Here is an 18,865-nt window from a genome sequence, read left to right as displayed (position 1 = left end):
TGGGATGTCTGATTCTTATATGTGAAGACACTTCATTAATCCCCTGTTGGGTGTCTACTTACGTTATTAATCTTCATTAATCCCCTGTTGGGTGTCTACTTACGTTATTAATCTTCATTAATCCCCTGTTGGGTGTCTACTTACGTTATTAATTTTCATTAATCCCCTGTTGGGTGTCTACTTACGTTATTAATCTTCATTAATCCCCTGTTGGGTGTCTACTTACGTTATTAATCTTCATTAATCCCCTGTTGGGTGTCTACTTACGTTATTAATCTTTATTAATCCCCTGTTGAGTGTCTACTTACGTTATTAATCTTTATTAATCCCCTGTTGGGTGTCTACTTACGTTATTAATCTTCATTAATCCCCTGTTGGGTGTCTACTTACGTTATTAATCTTCATTAATCCCCTGTTGAGTGTCTACTTACGTTATTAATCTTCATTAATCCCCTGTTGAGTGTCTACTTACGTTATTAATCCCCTGTTGGGTGTCTACTTACGTTATTAATCCCCTGTTGGGTGTCTACTTACGTTATTAAACTTCATTAATCCCCTGTTGAGTGTCTACTTACGTTATTAATCTTCATTAATCCCTTGTTGAGTGTCTACTTACGTTATTAATCCCCTGTTGGGTGTCTATTTACGTTATTAATCTTCATTAATCCCCTGTTGGGTGTCTACTTGTTATTAATCTTCATTAATCCCCTGTTGGGTGTCTACTTACGTTATTAATCTTCATTAATCCCCTGTTGGGTGTCTACTTACGTTATTAATCTTCATTAATCCCCTGTTGAGTGTCTACTTACGTTATTAATCTTCATTAATCCCCTGTTGGGTGTCTACTTACGTTATTAATCTTCATTAATCCCCTGTTGGGTGTCTACTTACGTTATTAATCTTCATTAATCCCCTGTTGGGTGTCTACTTACGTTATTAATCTTTATTAATCCCCTGTTGGGTGTCTACTTACGTTATTAATCTTCATTAATCCCCTGTTGGGTGTCTACTTACGTTATTAATCTTCATTAATCCCCTGTTGGGTGTCTACTTACGTTATTAATTTTCATTAATCCCCTGTTGGGTGTCTACTTACGTTATTAATCTTCATTAATCCCCTGTTGGGTGTCTACTTACGTTATTAATCTTCATTAATCCCCTGTTGGGTGTCTACTTACGTTATTAATCTTTATTAATCCCCTGTTGAGTGTCTACTTACGTTATTAATCCCCTGTTGGGTGTCTACTTACGTTATTAATCTTCATTAATCCCCTGTTGGGTGTCTACTTACGTTATTAATCTTCATTAATCCCCTGTTGAGTGTCTACTTACGTTATTAATCTTCATTAATCCCCTGTTGAGTGTCTACTTACGTTATTAATCCCCTGTTGGGTGTCTACTTACGTTATTAATCCCCTGTTGGGTGTCTACTTACGTTATTAAACTTCATTAATCCCCTGTTGAGTGTCTACTTACGTTATTAATCTTCATTAATCCCTTGTTGAGTGTCTACTTACGTTATTAATCCCCTGTTGGGTGTCTATTTACGTTATTAATCTTCATTAATCCCCTGTTGGGTGTCTACTTGTTATTAATCTTCATTAATCCCCTGTTGGGTGTCTACTTACGTTATTAATCTTCATTAATCCCCTGTTGAGTGTCTACTTACGTTATTAATCTTCATTAATCCCCTGTTGGGTGTCTACTTACGTTATTAATCTTCATTAATCCCCTGTTGGGTGTCTACTTACGTTATTAATCTTCATTAATCCCCTGTTGGGAACTCAGTCTTACTTTATATTACCCCAATCAATACACAGCAGTGTGTGCACCTTTGTCTGTGCACGGCATTATGCGCGTGCATGTGTATGCACCCAGTATTATGCGCGCGATCGGTAAGTACCTTCCTCTCCGGTCACCTCTCCCAGCGGCACCTGCGGATCCCCGTTTGGTCCTGACATTTCGCAATGATCATGTGATTTTGTATCACGTGACAGACTCTGGTTTTATAATTTAGCCGGATGCACGTGACGACACGTAAATTTTAGCCAATCCCAGGTAACCACACCTACAATATGGGCGGGGTTATTTGACGGGCAAGATGGCGGCCTCCAGGTTGCAGGGGTTGGCAGGCATGACTTTGCGCCTGGCGGGGCTGCGGGCTCTGGGAAGTCGAGGTGCTCTGCAAGTGACACTAGCACGGCGTGGGTATAGAGCCGGGGGGTGGCAGCAGCGGGGCAGGAGGGGACTGGGGCTGGTGTGTGTGCTGGGAGGTGTTCTGGGGTCCTTACAGGCCGTGTCATACTCACTGCAGGAGCCCAGAGCTGAGGAGGAGACGCAGCAGCAGCAGGTACTGGCACCCAGAGACCTTGTTCTGCCAAGTGTCGTCATGTTATTTACTGTACTGTTATATACTGACTATACTTGTGAATAATGACTGTACTGGTACTGACTGTACTGGTTTATAATGACGGTACTGACTGTACTGGTGTGTAATGACTGTACTATTATATACTGGGCCGTGTCATACTCACAACTCACTGCAGGAGCCCTGAACTGAGAGGGAAGAATCTGGCACCCCACAGGCCTTGTTCTGACAAGTCTCATGTTCCTTACTGTTCTGCTTGTATACTGACTGTACAGTACTGTTGTTTATTGACGGTACTGGTATATACTGGGCCGTGTCATACTCACTGCAGGAGCCCCAAGCTGAGGAGGAGCAGGTACTGGCACCCACAGACCTTGTTCTGCCAAGTGTTATTTACTGTACTGGTATATACTGACTGCACAACGCTCCTGCGGGCACCTATATGTAACCTTCTGACTGCCTGACGTCTCCACACAATGCTCCTGCGGGTACCTTTATGTAACCTGCTGACGGCTCTGCACAACGCTCCTGTATGTACCTATATGTAACCTGCTGATGGCTCTGCACAACGCTCCTGCAGGTACCTATATGTAACCTGCTGACGGCTCTGCACAACGCTCCTGTATGTACCTATATGTAACCTGCTGACGGCTCTGCACAGCTCTCCTGTATGTACCTATATGTAACCTGCTGACGGCTCTGCACAACGCTCCTGCAGGTACCTATATGTAACCTGCTGACGGCTCTGCACAACGCTCCTGCAGGTACCTATATGTAACCTGCTGACGGCTCTGCACAACGCTCCTGCAGGTACCTATATGTAACCTGCTGACGGCTCTGCACAACGCTCCTGTATGTACCTATATGTAACCTGCTGACGGCTCTGCACAGCGCTCCTGTATGTACCTATATGTAACCTGCTGACGGCTCTGCACAGCGCTCCTGTATGTACCTATATGTAACCTGTTGACGGCTCTGCACAACGCTCCTGCAGGTACCTATATGTAACCTGCTGATGGCTTCACACAACGCTCCTGCAGGTACCTATATGTAACCTGCTGACGGCTCTGCACAACGCTCCTGCAGGTACCTATATGTAACCTGCTGACGGCTCTGCACAACGCTCCTGCAGGTACCTATATGTAACCTGCTGACGGCTCTGCACAACGCTCCTGCAGGTACCTATATGTAACCTGCTGATGGCTTCACACAACGCTCCTGCATGTACCTATATGTAACCTGCTGACGGCTCTGCACAACGCTCCTGCATGTACCTATATGTAACCTGCTGACGGCTCTGCACAACGCTCCTGCATGTACCTATATGTAACCTGCTGACGGCTCTGCACAACGCTCCTGCATGTACCTATATGTAACCTGCTGATGGCTTCACACAACGCTCCTGCATGTACCTATATGTAACCTGCTGACGGCTCTGCACAACGCTCCTGCAGGTACCTATATGTAACCTGCTGATGGCTTCACACAACGCTCCTGCATGTACCTATATGTAACCTGCTGATGGCCTCACACAACACTCCTGCGGGTACCTATATGTAACCTACTGGCGGCTCTTCACAACGCTCCTGCGGCTACCTATTTGTAACCTGCTGACAGCTCCGCTCAACGCTCCTGGGGGTACCTATATGTAACCTGCTGGCGGCTCTTCACAACACTCCTGCGGGTACCTATTTGTAACCTGCTGACAGCTCTGCTCAACGCTCCTGGGGGTACCTATATGTAACCTGCTGGTGGCTCTTCACAACGCTCCTGGGGGTACCTATATGTAACCTGCTGGCGGCTCTTCACAACGCTCCTGGGGGTACCTATATGTAACCTGCCGACTGCCTAACAGCTTTGCACAACGCTCCTGTGGGTACCTATTTGTAACCTGCTGACTGCCTCACATAGCTGTAATGTAGTACAAGTGTATACAAGCGGCTCAGTGCACATACATGTGACACACCTAAATGACGTCCTAATGCACCTAAGTACAATGAATCGCCAGCCCTATGTACCTGCATGACACACATGCACGTGACATTTTTGCTGCCTGCATGTGACAATTTGAAACACCAATATGCAATCTGTGGGGTCTTAGTGAATGATACATACATCTTAGTATATGACACAGCTACAGCTTACATTATCTGTCTGACATGAAATACCAGTGCCAACTAACATATGCGCTTAAAGGGTGTTCCTTGTAAAAACAATAACATGCTCTAATTTGTTAATTAACACACACAACCCTGCAGTGATATGTGCTTAACCTCCAGATATTTGCTTAACCTCTTCGCTTAAAGGGATAATCTAGTCAAAATTAAACTTTGATGATTCAGGTAGAGCAGCAATTTTAAGCAACTTTCTTATTTACTCCCATTATCAATTTTTCTTCGTTCTCTTGGTATCTTTATTTGAAAAAGTAGGAATGTAAGTTTAGGAGCCGGACCATTTTTGGTTCAGAACCTGGGTAGCGCTTGCTGATTGGTGCCATTTGATTATTATTACTATTTTTGGTTTGGCAGTGCATGTTTGCAGTCACTTTTCTGTAACCATTTTTTCCTCCTATACGTATGATCATTTCACAGGGTAAACACATACATCCTCTTGTTCTCTCAGCCTCAGGATGGAACGCTTCGTCTCACACTGTATCAGTACAAAACTTGCCCCTTCTGCAGTAAAGTCCGGGCTTTCCTAGACTATCACCAGCTACCTCATGAGATTGTGGAAGTGAATCCAGTCTTGAGAAAAGAGATTAAGTTCTCCATCTATAGGAAGGTGCCCATCGTCTTGGCACACTCTGGGTGCTCTCTGGTAATCTTTAATCTCGTTGTTGTGTGTGGTGTCTGTACTGTTTAAGGGGGATATAGATATGATTTTCTCTCTCGCATAGAGGCAGATGGGCGGGCAATGTTACCAGGTCTTATTCATTGCTTTGTTTTTGTCTCCGCAGCAACTGAATGACTCTTCCGTTATAATCAGTGTGATAAAAACGTTCCTAGTCTCAAAGTAAGTCAGTAAATTTGTAAGGCTTTACATATTAAAGGAACATTATACACATTTTTTCTTTGCATAAATGTTTTGTAGATCTATTTATATAGCCCATAAAGTTTTTTGGGTTTTTTTGTAAAAAAAAAATGGTATAGTTTTGCTTATTTTTAAATAACATTGCTCTGATTTTCAGACTCCTAACCAAGCCCCAAAGTTTTATGAGAATACCGTCAGATACCTTCTCCAGCTTGCTCCTGATTGTGTAAAGGGTCTTTTCATATGCAAAAGAAGGGGGGGGGGTCTTATTTCCCAAGTGCAGTGGGCTTTCTAGCTAACTTTTCAACAGAGCTAAACTGGGAGCTTCTAAGTTTTTAATCAGTTTTATACTGTGTTTTTATATTGGTATCTGTGCATATTATTCTTTAAAGTAGTGTCTATTACATGCAGTTATATGAAAATGAGTGTATACTGTCCCTTTAAGTGAACAGTAAAGTCAAACTTTAAAGGGACAGTCAACACTAAAATTGTTATTGTCTAAAAAGATAGATAACTCCTTTACTACTCATTCCCCAGCTTTGCACAACCAACATTGTTATATTAATATACTTTATAACATTTAAATCTCTAAACGTCTGCCTGTTTCCAAGCCACTACAGACAGCCTCTTATCACATGGTTTTTTTTAATTAGCTTTTCACAAAAGCTGAGTACTAGTTCATGTGGGCCATATAGATAACATTGTGCTCACACCTGTAAACTACAGTTAGACACTGCTAATTTCATGTGTGCCATATAGGTAACATTGTGCTCACTCCTGTGGAGTTAAATAAAATGCAAATCAATAGATAATAAATAAATAAATAGTCATGTGATAAGGGGACTGTGAGAAGAGGCTTAGATACAAGGTAATCACAGAGGTAAAAAGTATATTTAAGAAATAGTCTGGTCGAAATTAAACTTTCATGATTCAGATAGAGCAGCGATTTTTTTAGCAACATTCTAATTTTACTTCTATTAATTTTTCTTCGTTCTCTTGGTATCTTTATTTGAAAAAGCAGAAATGTAAGCTTGCCGGCCCATTTTTGGTTTAGAACCCTAGATAGCGCTTGCTGATTGGTGCCTGCATTAAGCCACCAATCAGCAAGCGCTATCCAGGGTGATGAACCAAAAATGGGCCGGCTTGTAAGCTTACATTCCTGCTTTTTCAAATAAAGATACCAAGAGGATGAAGAAAAATTTCTAATAGGAAAAAAATTAGAAAGTTGCTCAATATTTCTGCTCTATCAGAATCATGAAAGAAAATATTTGGGTTCAGTATCCCTTTAAAGGGACACTGAACCCCAATTTTTTTTTTTTCTTTTGTGATTCAGATAGAGCATGCAATTTTAAACAACTTTCTAATTTACTCCTATTATCACATTTTCTTCATTCTCTTGGTATCTTTATTTGAAATGTAAGAATGTAAGTTTAGATGCCGGCCCATTTTTGGTGAACAATCTGGGTTGTCCTTGCTGATTGGTGGATAAATGCATCCACCAATAACAAAGTGCTTTCCAGAGTCCTGAACCAATAAAAAAAAGCTTAGATGCCTTTTTCAAATAAAGATAGCAAGAGAGCGAAGAAAAATTGATAATAGGAGTAAATTAGAAAGTTGCTTAGAATTGCATGCTCTGTGAATCACGAAAGAAAACATTTGGGTTCAGTGTCCCTTTAAAGGGACATGAGAGCCAATTTTTTTCTTTCGGGATTTAGAAAGAGCATGTCATTTTAAACAACTTTCTAATTTACTTCTATTATCTAATTTGCTTCATTCTCTTGATATCACTTGCTGAAAAGCATATCTAGATATGCTCAGTAGCTGCTGATTGGTTGCTGCACCTAGAGGCCTTGTGTGATTGGCTCACACATGTGCATTGCTATTTCTTCAACAAAGGATATCTAAAGAATTGAGCAAATTAGATAATAGAAGTAAATTGGAAAGTTGTTTAAAATTGCATGCCCTATCTGAATCATGAAAGTTTAATTTTGACTAGACTGTCCCTTTAAGTTTCATGATTCAGATACAGCACCAGTGTTATCTAATTAGCTTCATTCTATTTGTATCCTTCTTTTGAAGAGGAGACTGGGGAGTGGTTTTATATAGTTGCATTTTATACATATTAACAGAATCATATTTCCTATGTATTTTTAACTAAAATATGACTTATGACATTTTTTTTTTTTTTTGAGCCGATAACTTTACCATAAGTTTAGTGTATTGTGCTCCTGGCTAACACCATCATTAGTAACTAGCTCTTCACACACAAAAAAAGGAGTATGGGCATTCTGTTTAAAAGGCCATTATAGTCAAGAAAAGGCACCTGCTCTGATCCATTACATGACCTGATTAGTTAGCCATTAGTGCAGACTTCCTCAAACTTGGCACTCCAGAGGTTTTGGAACTACATTTCCCATGATGCTCAGTCAGCATATCAGCTGGCTGAGAATCATGGGAAATGTAGTTCCAAAACCTCTGGAGGACCAAGTTTGAGGATGTCTGCATAAGTGCATGTAATTTTAAGACTATCAACCCTATACTGTGTGTTCAACCTCCAGCAGGGGTTAAACACAGAAATACTGCTCAGTACTTGCATAGCGCTTCTGGTTCAGAACAGAAAATGCTGCTGATCCAAATGAGCAGTGCTAATCACACGACTCTGATGTTGAACTTTCACTGCTGATTGGATCAGCAGCGCTCTGCGAGTCAAAAGTGGAGCTTCTACTGTGTTTAAGCCCTTTTTGGGGGTTAAACATACAGCAGTGTAGGGTTGATAGTCTTATAATGGCAGCGCTAACACATTAGAGCACGTGACGGAGTAGAGCATACTATTTTGTGGCTATAATGGCCCTTTAAGAGATTAATTTATTGTTATAAAATGAGCAATACACAAAGGTAATCAGAAATATAAGCCCAATCTTGCTAAACCCGTTTTGGCAGCTGTCGGCTTCCTCAGACAAAAGACAACACAGATTTGACCATGATGTTTTGTTCTTGCTTGCAATGCTGCGTTACTGAAATAGTGATCCTCACTGAAAATAATGTTAACATCTTTTTAGTTTTGTGCTTGTTAAAAACAAAATCTACTTGGTTTAACGCACGTTATTACCGACTGTGTTGTGTTTGTATAAAATGAGTAGCTGCTCTGTGTTTTTGCTTTTACAGAAGGAAAAGTCTTGAGGAGATTGTGTCATATTACCCATCGATGAAAGCCGTTAACGATAGAGGGAAGGAAGTGATAGAGTATAACAACAAATACTGGCTGATGCTAGATGAACAGGAAACTGAGCGAATTTACCCCAACAAGGAAGCTCGAATGTGCGTATTGCTTGTCCTGCCCAGTAGGTCACATGCTGTGCTTCCCTGGGGTAGTTAGAACACAGCCTTAGGTTAAAGGGACTGTCTAGTCCAAAATAAACCTTCATGATTCAGATAGGGCATGTCATTTTAAACAACTTTCCAATTTATTTTTATCACCAGTTTTGCTTTGTTCTCTTGGTATTCTTAGTTGAAAGCTAAACGTAGGATGTTCATATGCTAATTTCTTAGACCTTGAAGGCCGCCTCTTATTTGAATGCATTTTGACATTTTTTTCACCACTAGAGGGCGTTAGTTCATGTGTGTCATATAGACACATTGTGCTCACACCTGTGGAGTTACCCAGGAATCGGCACTGATTGGCTAAAATGCAAGTCTGACAAAAGAACTGAGATAAGGGTGCAGTTTGCAGAGGCTTAGATACAAGGTCATTTAAAGAGGTACAAAGTGTATTATAATTGTTTTGGTTATGCAAAACTAGGGAATAGGTAATAAAGGGATTATCTATATTTTAAAGCAATAACAATTCTGGTGTAGACTGTCCCTTTAAAGACATACTGTAGATGTGTTCTGCACTCTGATTAAAAACAGCGCATTCCTTTTATAAATGTGTAATAAGTAAGCATAAAAAGAAAAACTATGTAAAAAAAAAAATTTCTTGCAGAATGGGCACTCTCATTTTAGCCCCTGCCTATTTTGATATAAGGAAGAGGCGTGATGCCTCTTCTGAGTATGGACAATACACTGACTTCCTGTCTCTAACTGAACAGTAAACCAGCTCATGTTGCTCTAGAAGATTTATAATACACTAGATATTCATTTCTGTAGAGCTTCTATCTTCTAGGGTTATGACCGTTAGCAATGGACACATCACAAATGAAGTTTAAAAAAAAAAAGTAAAATCCTTCTAAAATTATGTATAATCCCATATTCAAATACAAACTGAAAGAGAAGCAGTGCAATGTGCTTAGAGGGATAAGGCTGCCCCTCTCTGACTAGGCCCAAAGGAGGCAAAAACGATTGTCTGGGGTTGCCGTTTTCCCTTGTTCAGAGGAGCATTGCCTGGTATTTAGGGGCTGATGTACTTCAGGATAATTTTTTTCTCTGTGAAAAGAACAACTGGGCTAAAAGAGGCTGCTCCTAGGTAGTAACTCGAACAAGCTGAGCTGTTCATTCCTGTTATAGCTCTTTTCTTTCTGTATGTATTTGTATAATCTATATTGCAATGATGAAGCAGATGGTTTTATATCCTTTTAAGAGCTTAAAGGACCACTCAATGCAGTAGGATTACTTAATTGCCAAGTGTATAATAAAAAGACTGATTTAACACCTACTCTGAATTTTAAATAAGCGGTAGATTTTTTTTATTTCTGGCAATTTTTTTTTTTTTTTTTTTATCTCCCATTTCCGGCCCCCTCTATCATGTGACAGACATCAGCCAATCACAGACTAGTATACGTATACCTTGTAAGCTGGTGCACATGCTCAGTAGGATCTTGTTCCCCAGAAAGTGTCAATATAAAAAGACAACATTTTGATAATGGAAGTAAATTGCAAAGCGTCTTAAAGCTGCTGCTCTATCTGAATCCTAACATTTTATTTTGACTTGAGTGTCCCTTTTTAGTTAAACATAAATACTGTAATTTGGAGGAACATAATAACTCTTTGCTTTCCAGTGTTTTTCAAGTTAAAGGGACACTCTAATATTATTCAGAAGCGTTAAACAGATAGTCGCACTCCAGAAACCCCCCATTCTGCCCCAGATGAGGATTCAACCAGTGATACGCATGTATGCCTTTATTATATCTGCTCTCCAGCTGTATACTCAGGACCACAGCTTTAAAGTGAAGGTCCATTTTGATGAATTAGTGGCCGGTTTTTAATAAACCTATTAAAAACAAGGGCACTTTAATTCATCAAAATTGACATTTTACTTGTTTTCTTCAAAAATGTACCTTTTAATCCTTGCAGCCGCTCCAGCGATTCCCCCGGCCGTCGGAAGCCTCTGCAGACGTCAGAAATGACGAACCCGGCTTCCTCCAATCACGGCTCCCCCCCCCCCCCCCCCGGGGGAATCTTGGCCTGATGCAACACAGTGATTGGAGGAAGCCGGATTCGTCATTTTGGACCCGCAAAGACGGCTTGCGACAGGCGGAGGAAGTGCTGGCGTAGCTGTCAGGATTAAAAGGTACATTTTTGAAGAAAACAAGTAAAATGTCAATTTTGATGAATTAAAGTGCCCTTGTTTTTAATAGGATTATTAAAAACTGGGCACTAATTCATCAGCCCGTTTGCAAGGGTTAGATGGAACATTTTATTTTTACGTATAATGTCCCATGAAATCTTTTTGTGAAAAATGTCTAATAAAGCTGTTTTTGTTGTAAATTAACCTGTAAAAAATCATTTCCACGGTCCTTCTAAGGTCTGTTTTTTTTCCCAATGAGCAGTCGTATGCATGTGTGCTGGTGTACGTGTGTATGAGCTGCTCATGCACACAAGGTCAGGTTATTATTAGAAAACACATCTTAGGCAAATGCAGCTATTTCAATTAACAAAATAAAGTTAATTGATTTGCCTGCAAAGAATTAAATAGATTCAGCAAGTAAAATGGACCATTGGAAGGCCATTAAAGGGATAAACTTTTAGTTTAAAATAAACAAATCTTTAATGATTCTTTGATAGTGTTGTGTTTATGCCTCTGTACAACCTGTCTGCTGAGAATCTGTGTATAAAACACTGCACGTGCTTATTAGAGGTCAAACACACAGGCAGATCCTCACTAAGGAGCTGCGAGCAGGAACTTGCTGGTGATTGGTAGCTACATGCAACTAGGATTGGGGATTGGCTGGCCAGCAGTTTCCTGCTGTCCCAAGCAGAAGTTTAACTATGTGTTTCCCCTCTGTGTGGGGGGGTCAGTAATGCTTACATGACATAAACTGTGCATAACCACATGTCGTTTTATGTCTTTTTAACTGCCTAAATGTCTCTTGTTTAGGGAAGAAATAAAGTGGCGCCGCTGGGCGGATGACTGGCTTGTTCACCTGATCTCCCCCAACGTTTATCGTAACCCCAGCGAGTCGTTAGCTTCTTTTGACTACATCGTCCGGGAAGGAAACTTTGGCACAGTGGAGGGACTATTCGCTAAATATTTTGGTGCTGCTGCCATGTTCATAATCGGCAAAAGACTAAAGAGCAGGTGTGTGAGAGGGCTGAAGATATAATGTAGTGCGTAACGTGAGTCCGGAGCTTCCTTGTGAGTAAAAATGATCTGTAGAACTGTAATAGACTAAAGAGGAGGTGTGAGAGAGAACTGAAGGTATAATGTAGTGCGTAATGTGAGTATGTAGTTTCCTTGTGAGTAAAAATGATCTGTAAAACAGTAAAAGACTAAAGAGGATGTGTGAGAGAGCTGAAGGTATAATGTAGTGCGTAACGGGAGCCCAGAGCTTCCTCATGAGTAAAAATGATCTGTAGAACCGTAATAGGCAAACTGCGCTTTGTTATAATAGTCATTTGCATAATCGCTTCTTTACATGGAATATCCAGTGGTAGGGACAGAGACTGTGTAATTCAGTCTTAGGATAGCCGGACAGTAAACAGTAGTTTATATAAGCACTTTGTATGAATACCTTCACTGCAATCTGTAAGTAGTTTATATAGCGGGTACTATCTCCTTCTGTGCAGCCGGCTGTCCCTCTTAAAGCATGTTTTGTTTTTGTCTTCCCTGATGTGGCTGTACCGCCCTCAGTATCTACTATAATGGCATAATGCTGGAACATACCGCCATTATAGGCAATAGCGCAATAGATGGTACAGAAGAAAAATGTGTTTGAACTTAGATCAGTGGTCAGCACCAAGGGAGGATGTATAAACTGTTAAAATAGAAACTTTTATTTCTTTCATAAAGGTGGTAAGAGTCCACCATCAATTACTCTGGGGATTACCTTCCCTACCACAAGGAGAAGGAAAAGATTCTCAAGAGCTCTATATAACCCCTTCCACCTCTATGGTAGTAGTCTTATCTTTGCCTCTGATGGAGGAAGGTGACGAATGGAGATATGCAGATGATTTCTTCGTTGAGAGGGATTCTCAGACTGAGTTGAGGCCAATTTCCCCTCAGAGTTCAGTGTTTGTCAAGAGGGAAGTTTGAGTTTAGGGGGTGTTTTATTTTTTTTCTTTTCCATGAAAATTTAAGTCACTATCTTCCCAAGGATGTCACAAGGACTTGTCTTTTGCCTCCTCCTATTGGGTCTACAGTTAACTCCTATATTGTGTGGTTTCTTGCTATCAAGCATAGTAAGGAGAGTGTTATAGATAAGTAGTATTTATTTTTACATTTCTAATACTTATTTAAAGCTAGTTTTTATTCACTAAGGAATCTTCTGAATCTGTTCCTAATCCTCTTTTAGAAGCTGAAGTTTCTGGATACCTTTCTACCAATATTAAGTGTGTTTATTGTAAATAGCCTGAGGTTTTCCCTCCCTGTTTGTGTTACATGGCTTGATGCATTCAGACCAATCTAAAGCTGCACTTGCTTCCAAAGGTGGTATTGCTCCTTCTGTTTTATCATTACAGGAAGGTACAACTCAAATCGCTCCTGGCATTAAGGAATTTATTAAAACAGCGTCTGAAATGTTGGCAGTCATTCTGTCTTTAACCCCTTAACGACCGAGGACGTGCAGGGTACGTCCTCAGAAAAAAGGCAGTTAATGCCTGAGGACGTACCCTGCACGTCCTCGGTGTGGAAAGCAGCTGGAAGCGATCCTGCTCGCTTCCAGCTGCTTTCCGGTTATTGCAGTGATGCCTCGATATGGAGGCATCCTGCAATAACCTTAAATGGCCATCCGGCGCAGAGAGAGCCACTCTGTGGCCCTCTCTGCACCGGACATCGGTGGCCGGTAACGTTGGTGGGTGGGAGCTGACTTGGGAGGCGGGTGGGCGGCCATCGATGGGCCGGGTAATGTAGAGGGGGGCGGGATCGGGGGCGGGGGCGATGGGGGCGCACACAGGCGCGCGCGCGCGCACGCCGGGTGGCGGGCGGGCGCGTGCACTGGGCGGGAGCGGGTGGGAACCGCTACACTACAGAAAAGTTTCAGGTACAGCTGTTTATTAAAAAAAAGAAAAACAACAGTAAAGGTATCTAGGAGGGGGTGGGGGTTTGTTCTTTGGTGGGTAGGGGAGCTACACTACAGAAAATGGGGAAAAAATGAAAAAGCAACACTTTTTTTTTATAAACTGGGTACTGGCAGACAGCTGCCAGTACCCAAGATGGCGGCCATTAAGGCAGAGGGGGAGGGTTAGACAGCTGTTTGGTGGGGGATCAGCCAGGTTGGGGGCTAAGGGGGGCTCCTACACAGCAGCATATGTAAATATGCTTTAAAAAAAAAAAAAAGCCTAAATATATATTTTATTTTAGTACTGGCAGAGTTGCTGCCAGTACTTAAGATGGCGGGGACAATTGTGGGGTGGGGGAGGGAAGGGAGCTGTTTGGGAGGGATCAGGGGGTCTGATGTGTCAGGTGGGAGGCTGATCTCTACACTAAAGCTAAAATTAACCCTGCAAGCTCCCTACAAACTTCCTAATTAACCCCTTCACTGCTAGCTATAATACACGTGTGATGCGCAGCGGCATTTAGCGGCCTTCTAAGTACCAAAAAGCAACGCCAAAGCCATATATGTCTGCTATTTCTGAACAAAGGGGATCCCAGAGAAGCATTTAGAACAATTTGTGCCATAATTGCACAAGCTGTTTGTAAATGATTTCAGTGAGAAACCTAAAATTGTGAAAAATTTAACTTTTTTTTTAATTTGATCGCAATTGGCGGTGAAATGGTGGCATGAAATATACCAAAATGGGCCTAGATCATTACTTGGGGTTGTCTACTACACTACACTAAAGCTAAAATTACCCCAAAAAGCTCCCTACATGCTCCCTAATTAACCCCTTTACTGCTGGGCATAATACACGTGTGGTGCACAGTGGCATTTAGCATCCTTCTAATTACCAAAAAGCAACACCAAAGCCATATATGTCTGCTATTTCTGAACAAAGGGGATCCCAAAGAAAAATTTACAATCATTTATGCCATAATTGCACAAGCTGTTTGTAAATAATTTCAGTGAGAAACCAAAAGTTTGTGAAAAAATTTGTGAAAAAGTGAACGATTTTTTGTATTTGATCGCATTTGGCGGTGAAATGGTGGCATGAAATATACCAAAATTGGCCTAGATAAATACTTTGGGATGTTTACTAAAAAAAAATATATACATGTCAATAGATATTCAGGGATTCCTGAAAGATATTAGTGTTCTAATGTAACTAGCGCTAATCTTGAAAAAAAAATGGTTTGGAAATAGCAAAGTGCTACTTGTATTTATGGCCCTATAACTTACAAAAAAAGCAAAGAACATGTAAACATTGGGTATTTCTAAACTCAGGACAAAATTTAGAAACTATTTAGCATGGGTGTTTTTTGGTGGTTGCAGATGTATAACAGATTTTGGGGGTCAAAGTTAGAAAAAGTGTGTTTTTTTTCCATTTTTTTCTCATATTTTATAATTTTTTTTAAAGTAAATTATAAGATATGATGAAAATAATGGTATCTTTGGAAAGTCCATTTAATGGCGAGAAAAACGGTATATAATATATGTGGGTACAGTAAATGAGTAAGAGGAAAATTACAGCTAAACACAAACACCGCAAAAATGTAAAAATAGCCTTGGTCCCAAATGGACAGAAAATGGAAAAGTGCTGTGGTCATTAAGGGGTTAAGTAAACGTAAAAGATATGCCTTCTACTAGTAGTAATATTCCTGTCTCTCTTGATGCTATTGAAGCCTCTGAGGGCGAGTGTTTTTTCAAATGATTTGGGGCCTGTCTCTGATCCTGAGCCTGCTTCTTCCTCCTTTTTATTTGATTGATCACATTCGTTCTTTATTAAATGAGGTTTTGCTTAGGTTAGAAATTAAGGATGTTTCTGAAGAGGGGTCTACCAGTCGTTTAGGTTATTATAACCTGCTTCTGAGGTTTTTCCAGTGGCTGATGTGGCTTGAATTATTTCTAAAGAATGGTCTAAACCTGGTAGTAAATTTTAATCCTTCTGCAAGGTTTAAAATAATGTATCCTCCGCTAAGGTAAGAGGGATGGGGTTCTGCTCCCCTTCCTTTGACATCTCCAATGGAACCAGACAAGGCTGCCCCCTGTCCCCTCTGCTGTTCGCCCTAATTATGGAGCCTTTAGCGGAGACGATACGCATGTCGGCCGCTGTTGATGGTCTAGCAGTGGGCCCTGGTCAAGAAAAAATTGCGTTGTACGCAGATGACGTCACTCTCTTTCTTATGAAACCTGCAAGTTTGGTCCCGGCAGTATTTAACATCTTAGAACGGTTTAGCACCTATTATAAGATAAACTTATCAAAAACAGAGGCATACAGTATCAACCTACCAAAGGAGCAGCTTCTATACCTCCAAGAAAAGTACGAATTTCATTGGTCTACTACGTCTATCAAGCACCTGGGAATTCACCTAAGTGCGGACTTCGATAGCACTCTATCGTTAAACTTTGATGCTCTAATTACAGAGCTACAGTCTTTGGTATGCAGATGGGATTTCAAGGAAATTTCATGGATGGGACGTATAGCTACTGTGAAAATGTTGTTACTCCCCAAGGTGCTATATCTCTTTCGGTGCATCCCGTTGAATATTCCGCATGGCACCCTACAGCAGATCCACCGGCTCTTCTCCAAGTATGTTTGGATGAAGAAGACACCCCTGATTAGCTATAAGATCATGCAGAGAGAGTTCTCCAGAGGCGGAGTGTCTTTTCCGAACATATTTCTTTATTATGAAGCTACTAGACTATCGCAAATCACGGCCTGGGGCCCTACTAGAAAAAAACCGAAATGGTATAGACTCGAGGAACTCCACCTACCTGAGAGCTTGGACCTTCAGAGTGCTCTGTGGGTCCACAGGCACAAACAACTAGTTGGCAGGGTCACCAACCCCGTGGTTCAACAAAACATTAAAATGTGGCTCCACACCCCTCACCGATTCACCAGATGAGAGGTCTCCTGTGGGAACTCCCAAATATCCATGTGGAATTCTGGATACAACACAATATCGACGTGGTGGAACACCTCTTCTCAGACGGTAGGCTTATGACGGTCCACCAAATACTCGACTCACTACGAGATTCTCCTATCTGGTTGTACTTTGAATGCTACAGAATTCTTAGTTTGCTGCACTCCTGGAAATTTGGAGCTCAAGCCTTAAGACCCCACTCTAAGTGGGAAGAGAGATGGTTGCAGGAGACGGGGACGGTGAAGCCTCTTACATTCCATTACAAAGCCATGTTGCAGGACCATTCGGTGGGCCTCCCAAGCCAAATCAAGATGTGGTGCAGAGAGCTAGCCTTAAATATATCGGATATAGAGCTGAGAGATGCAATTCAGCTAACCAAAAAAACGATTCATTGTATAACGATCTTTGAAAGCTACATGAAACTCATACTTCAATGGTACAGAGTGCCCACTAAGCTGTCAAAAATGTTCACTAGCGCATCCTCAGGATGCTGGAGACTGTGTGGTGAGGAGGGATCCAATTCCCACATATGGTGGGCATGCCCGAAGATCCGCGAACTCTGGAGTGACGTTGAGACGCTCTTGCACTCCATGAATCTGACCTTGCGGTTGACGCCAGGTTTGGCCCTCTTCCATATTGTTGATAAAGCCTTGCCTAAACACAACAAGCAATTTGTGATCTATGTTATGGCAGCCACTAAGCTCTGCATTGCCAGAGCATGGAAGCAAACCGACCCGCCTACGATTTCAGATGTTTGTGGGGTGATTCAATACCTGGCTAACATGGAGAAATTTGCATATAGCTCGTTGGAGCGAATAGAGGACAATTGGGAAATATGGGAAGACTGGATTCAGATCCAGTAGTCCCGGATATTTTTGCATGCTACTGCTCTCTTTCCCCAGGTCAATGGGCCCGAGAACATTGCGCGCGGGATTCTGCGATTAACACCCCCTCCCCCCCCCCCTTTTTTTTTTTTTTTTTCTCCCACAACCCCCCACAATACTCTTCTTTACTCCCCCTTCACCTACCCTATTTTCCTCCCTGGATCCCCTTGGACCCCTCCCCTCCATATGATGACTACTCTACCCTCTACCCTTAGACCTTCCCCCCCCCCTTTTTTCTTACACAATATCTCTAAAAAACAGCCAACGATGACCTTGAGACTACTCTGACACCTGAGATATGTGGTCCTATCTGTCACTTAAAACTTTTCTTTTTTACTGCAAAAGCCAGGTTTATGTTCCGCTATTTGAAACACCTACCTGCCCTGAGGATCTTCTTTAACAAATACCTAATCTACATATTGTTCATAATGTACTGGGATGTTCCTCACTTAAACCTATACCTGGATATTATATTTCAAACCTATGTTACCATTTTGATGTCTTTGTGGAAAATAATTGTTTCTTTATTTGCTACTTGATTGTTTGTAATTCTTAATAAAAATATTTTGGGAAAAAAAAAAAATATATAATGTATCCTCTTCGAGCTTCTAATATTGAGCTTTGGGAATATGTCCTTAAAGGGACACTGAACCCAAATTTTTTCTTTCGTGATTCAGATAGAACATGAAATTTTAAGCAACTTTCTAATTTACTCTATCAAATTTTCTTCATTCTTTTGGTATCTTTATTTGAAATGCAAGAATGTAAGTTTAGACATCGGCCCATTTTTGGTGAACAACCTGGGTTGTTCTTGCTGATTGGTAGATCAATTTATCTACCAAAAAAGCTTAGATGCTTTCTTTTTCAAATGAAGATAGCAAAAGAACGAAGAAAAATTAATAGGAGTAAACTAAAAAGTTGCTTAAAATTGCATGCTCTATCTGAATCCTGAAAGAAAAAATTTGGGTTCAGTGTCCCTTTAAGGGAGATGTTGCTATTTCCACTTTGGCTAAACGTACTACTATCCCATTGGAGGATAGCACTTCTTTCAAAGACCCTTTGTATAGGAAATTTGAATCCTTTTATAAAAGGGCCTATTTCCAGGCAGGTTATCTTTCTTTCCTTCCTAAGGCATAAGAGTCCATGAATCATTCCAAATTCTAGTGGGATATTCACTCCTGGCCAGCA

At 41.1% G+C, this 18,865-nt stretch overlaps 2 protein-coding genes across 3 annotated transcripts in view; one reads left to right on the top strand and one right to left on the bottom strand.

The window, feature by feature from the left end:
* BBLN (bublin coiled coil protein) overlaps nt 1-1,981 on the bottom strand; it is a 50,521-nt gene extending 48,540 nt beyond the window's left edge. The window contains exon 1 of the mRNA XM_053696141.1: nt 1,904-1,981. Coding sequence (XP_053552116.1) covers nt 1,904-1,961 — 58 coding nt within the window. The 5' untranslated portion in view covers nt 1,962-1,981. The remainder of the gene's footprint in view (nt 1-1,903) is intronic.
* A 108-nt stretch (nt 1,982-2,089) lies between these two features.
* PTGES2 (prostaglandin E synthase 2) overlaps nt 2,090-18,865 on the top strand; it is a 33,913-nt gene continuing 17,137 nt past the window's right edge. Inside the window, exons 1-5 of one of the 2 annotated variants that reach the window (XM_053696245.1) lie at nt 2,090-2,350; nt 4,991-5,185; nt 5,325-5,380; nt 8,564-8,716; nt 11,712-11,912. In XM_053696245.1, the coding sequence (XP_053552220.1) occupies nt 2,102-2,350; nt 4,991-5,185; nt 5,325-5,380; nt 8,564-8,716; nt 11,712-11,912 (854 nt within the window). In that variant the 5' untranslated portion in view covers nt 2,090-2,101. The remainder of the gene's footprint in view (nt 2,351-4,990; nt 5,186-5,324; nt 5,381-8,563; nt 8,717-11,711; nt 11,913-18,865) is intronic. The other variant, XM_053696246.1, reaches the window with a different exon arrangement.

The sequence above is a fragment of the Bombina bombina genome, chromosome 12, assembly GCF_027579735.1.
Source record: "Bombina bombina isolate aBomBom1 chromosome 12, aBomBom1.pri, whole genome shotgun sequence".
Classification (NCBI taxonomy): domain Eukaryota; kingdom Metazoa; phylum Chordata; class Amphibia; order Anura; family Bombinatoridae; genus Bombina; species Bombina bombina.
Note: the sequence above shows the minus strand (reverse complement) of the source record. Positions and strands in the feature narration are given on the sequence as shown.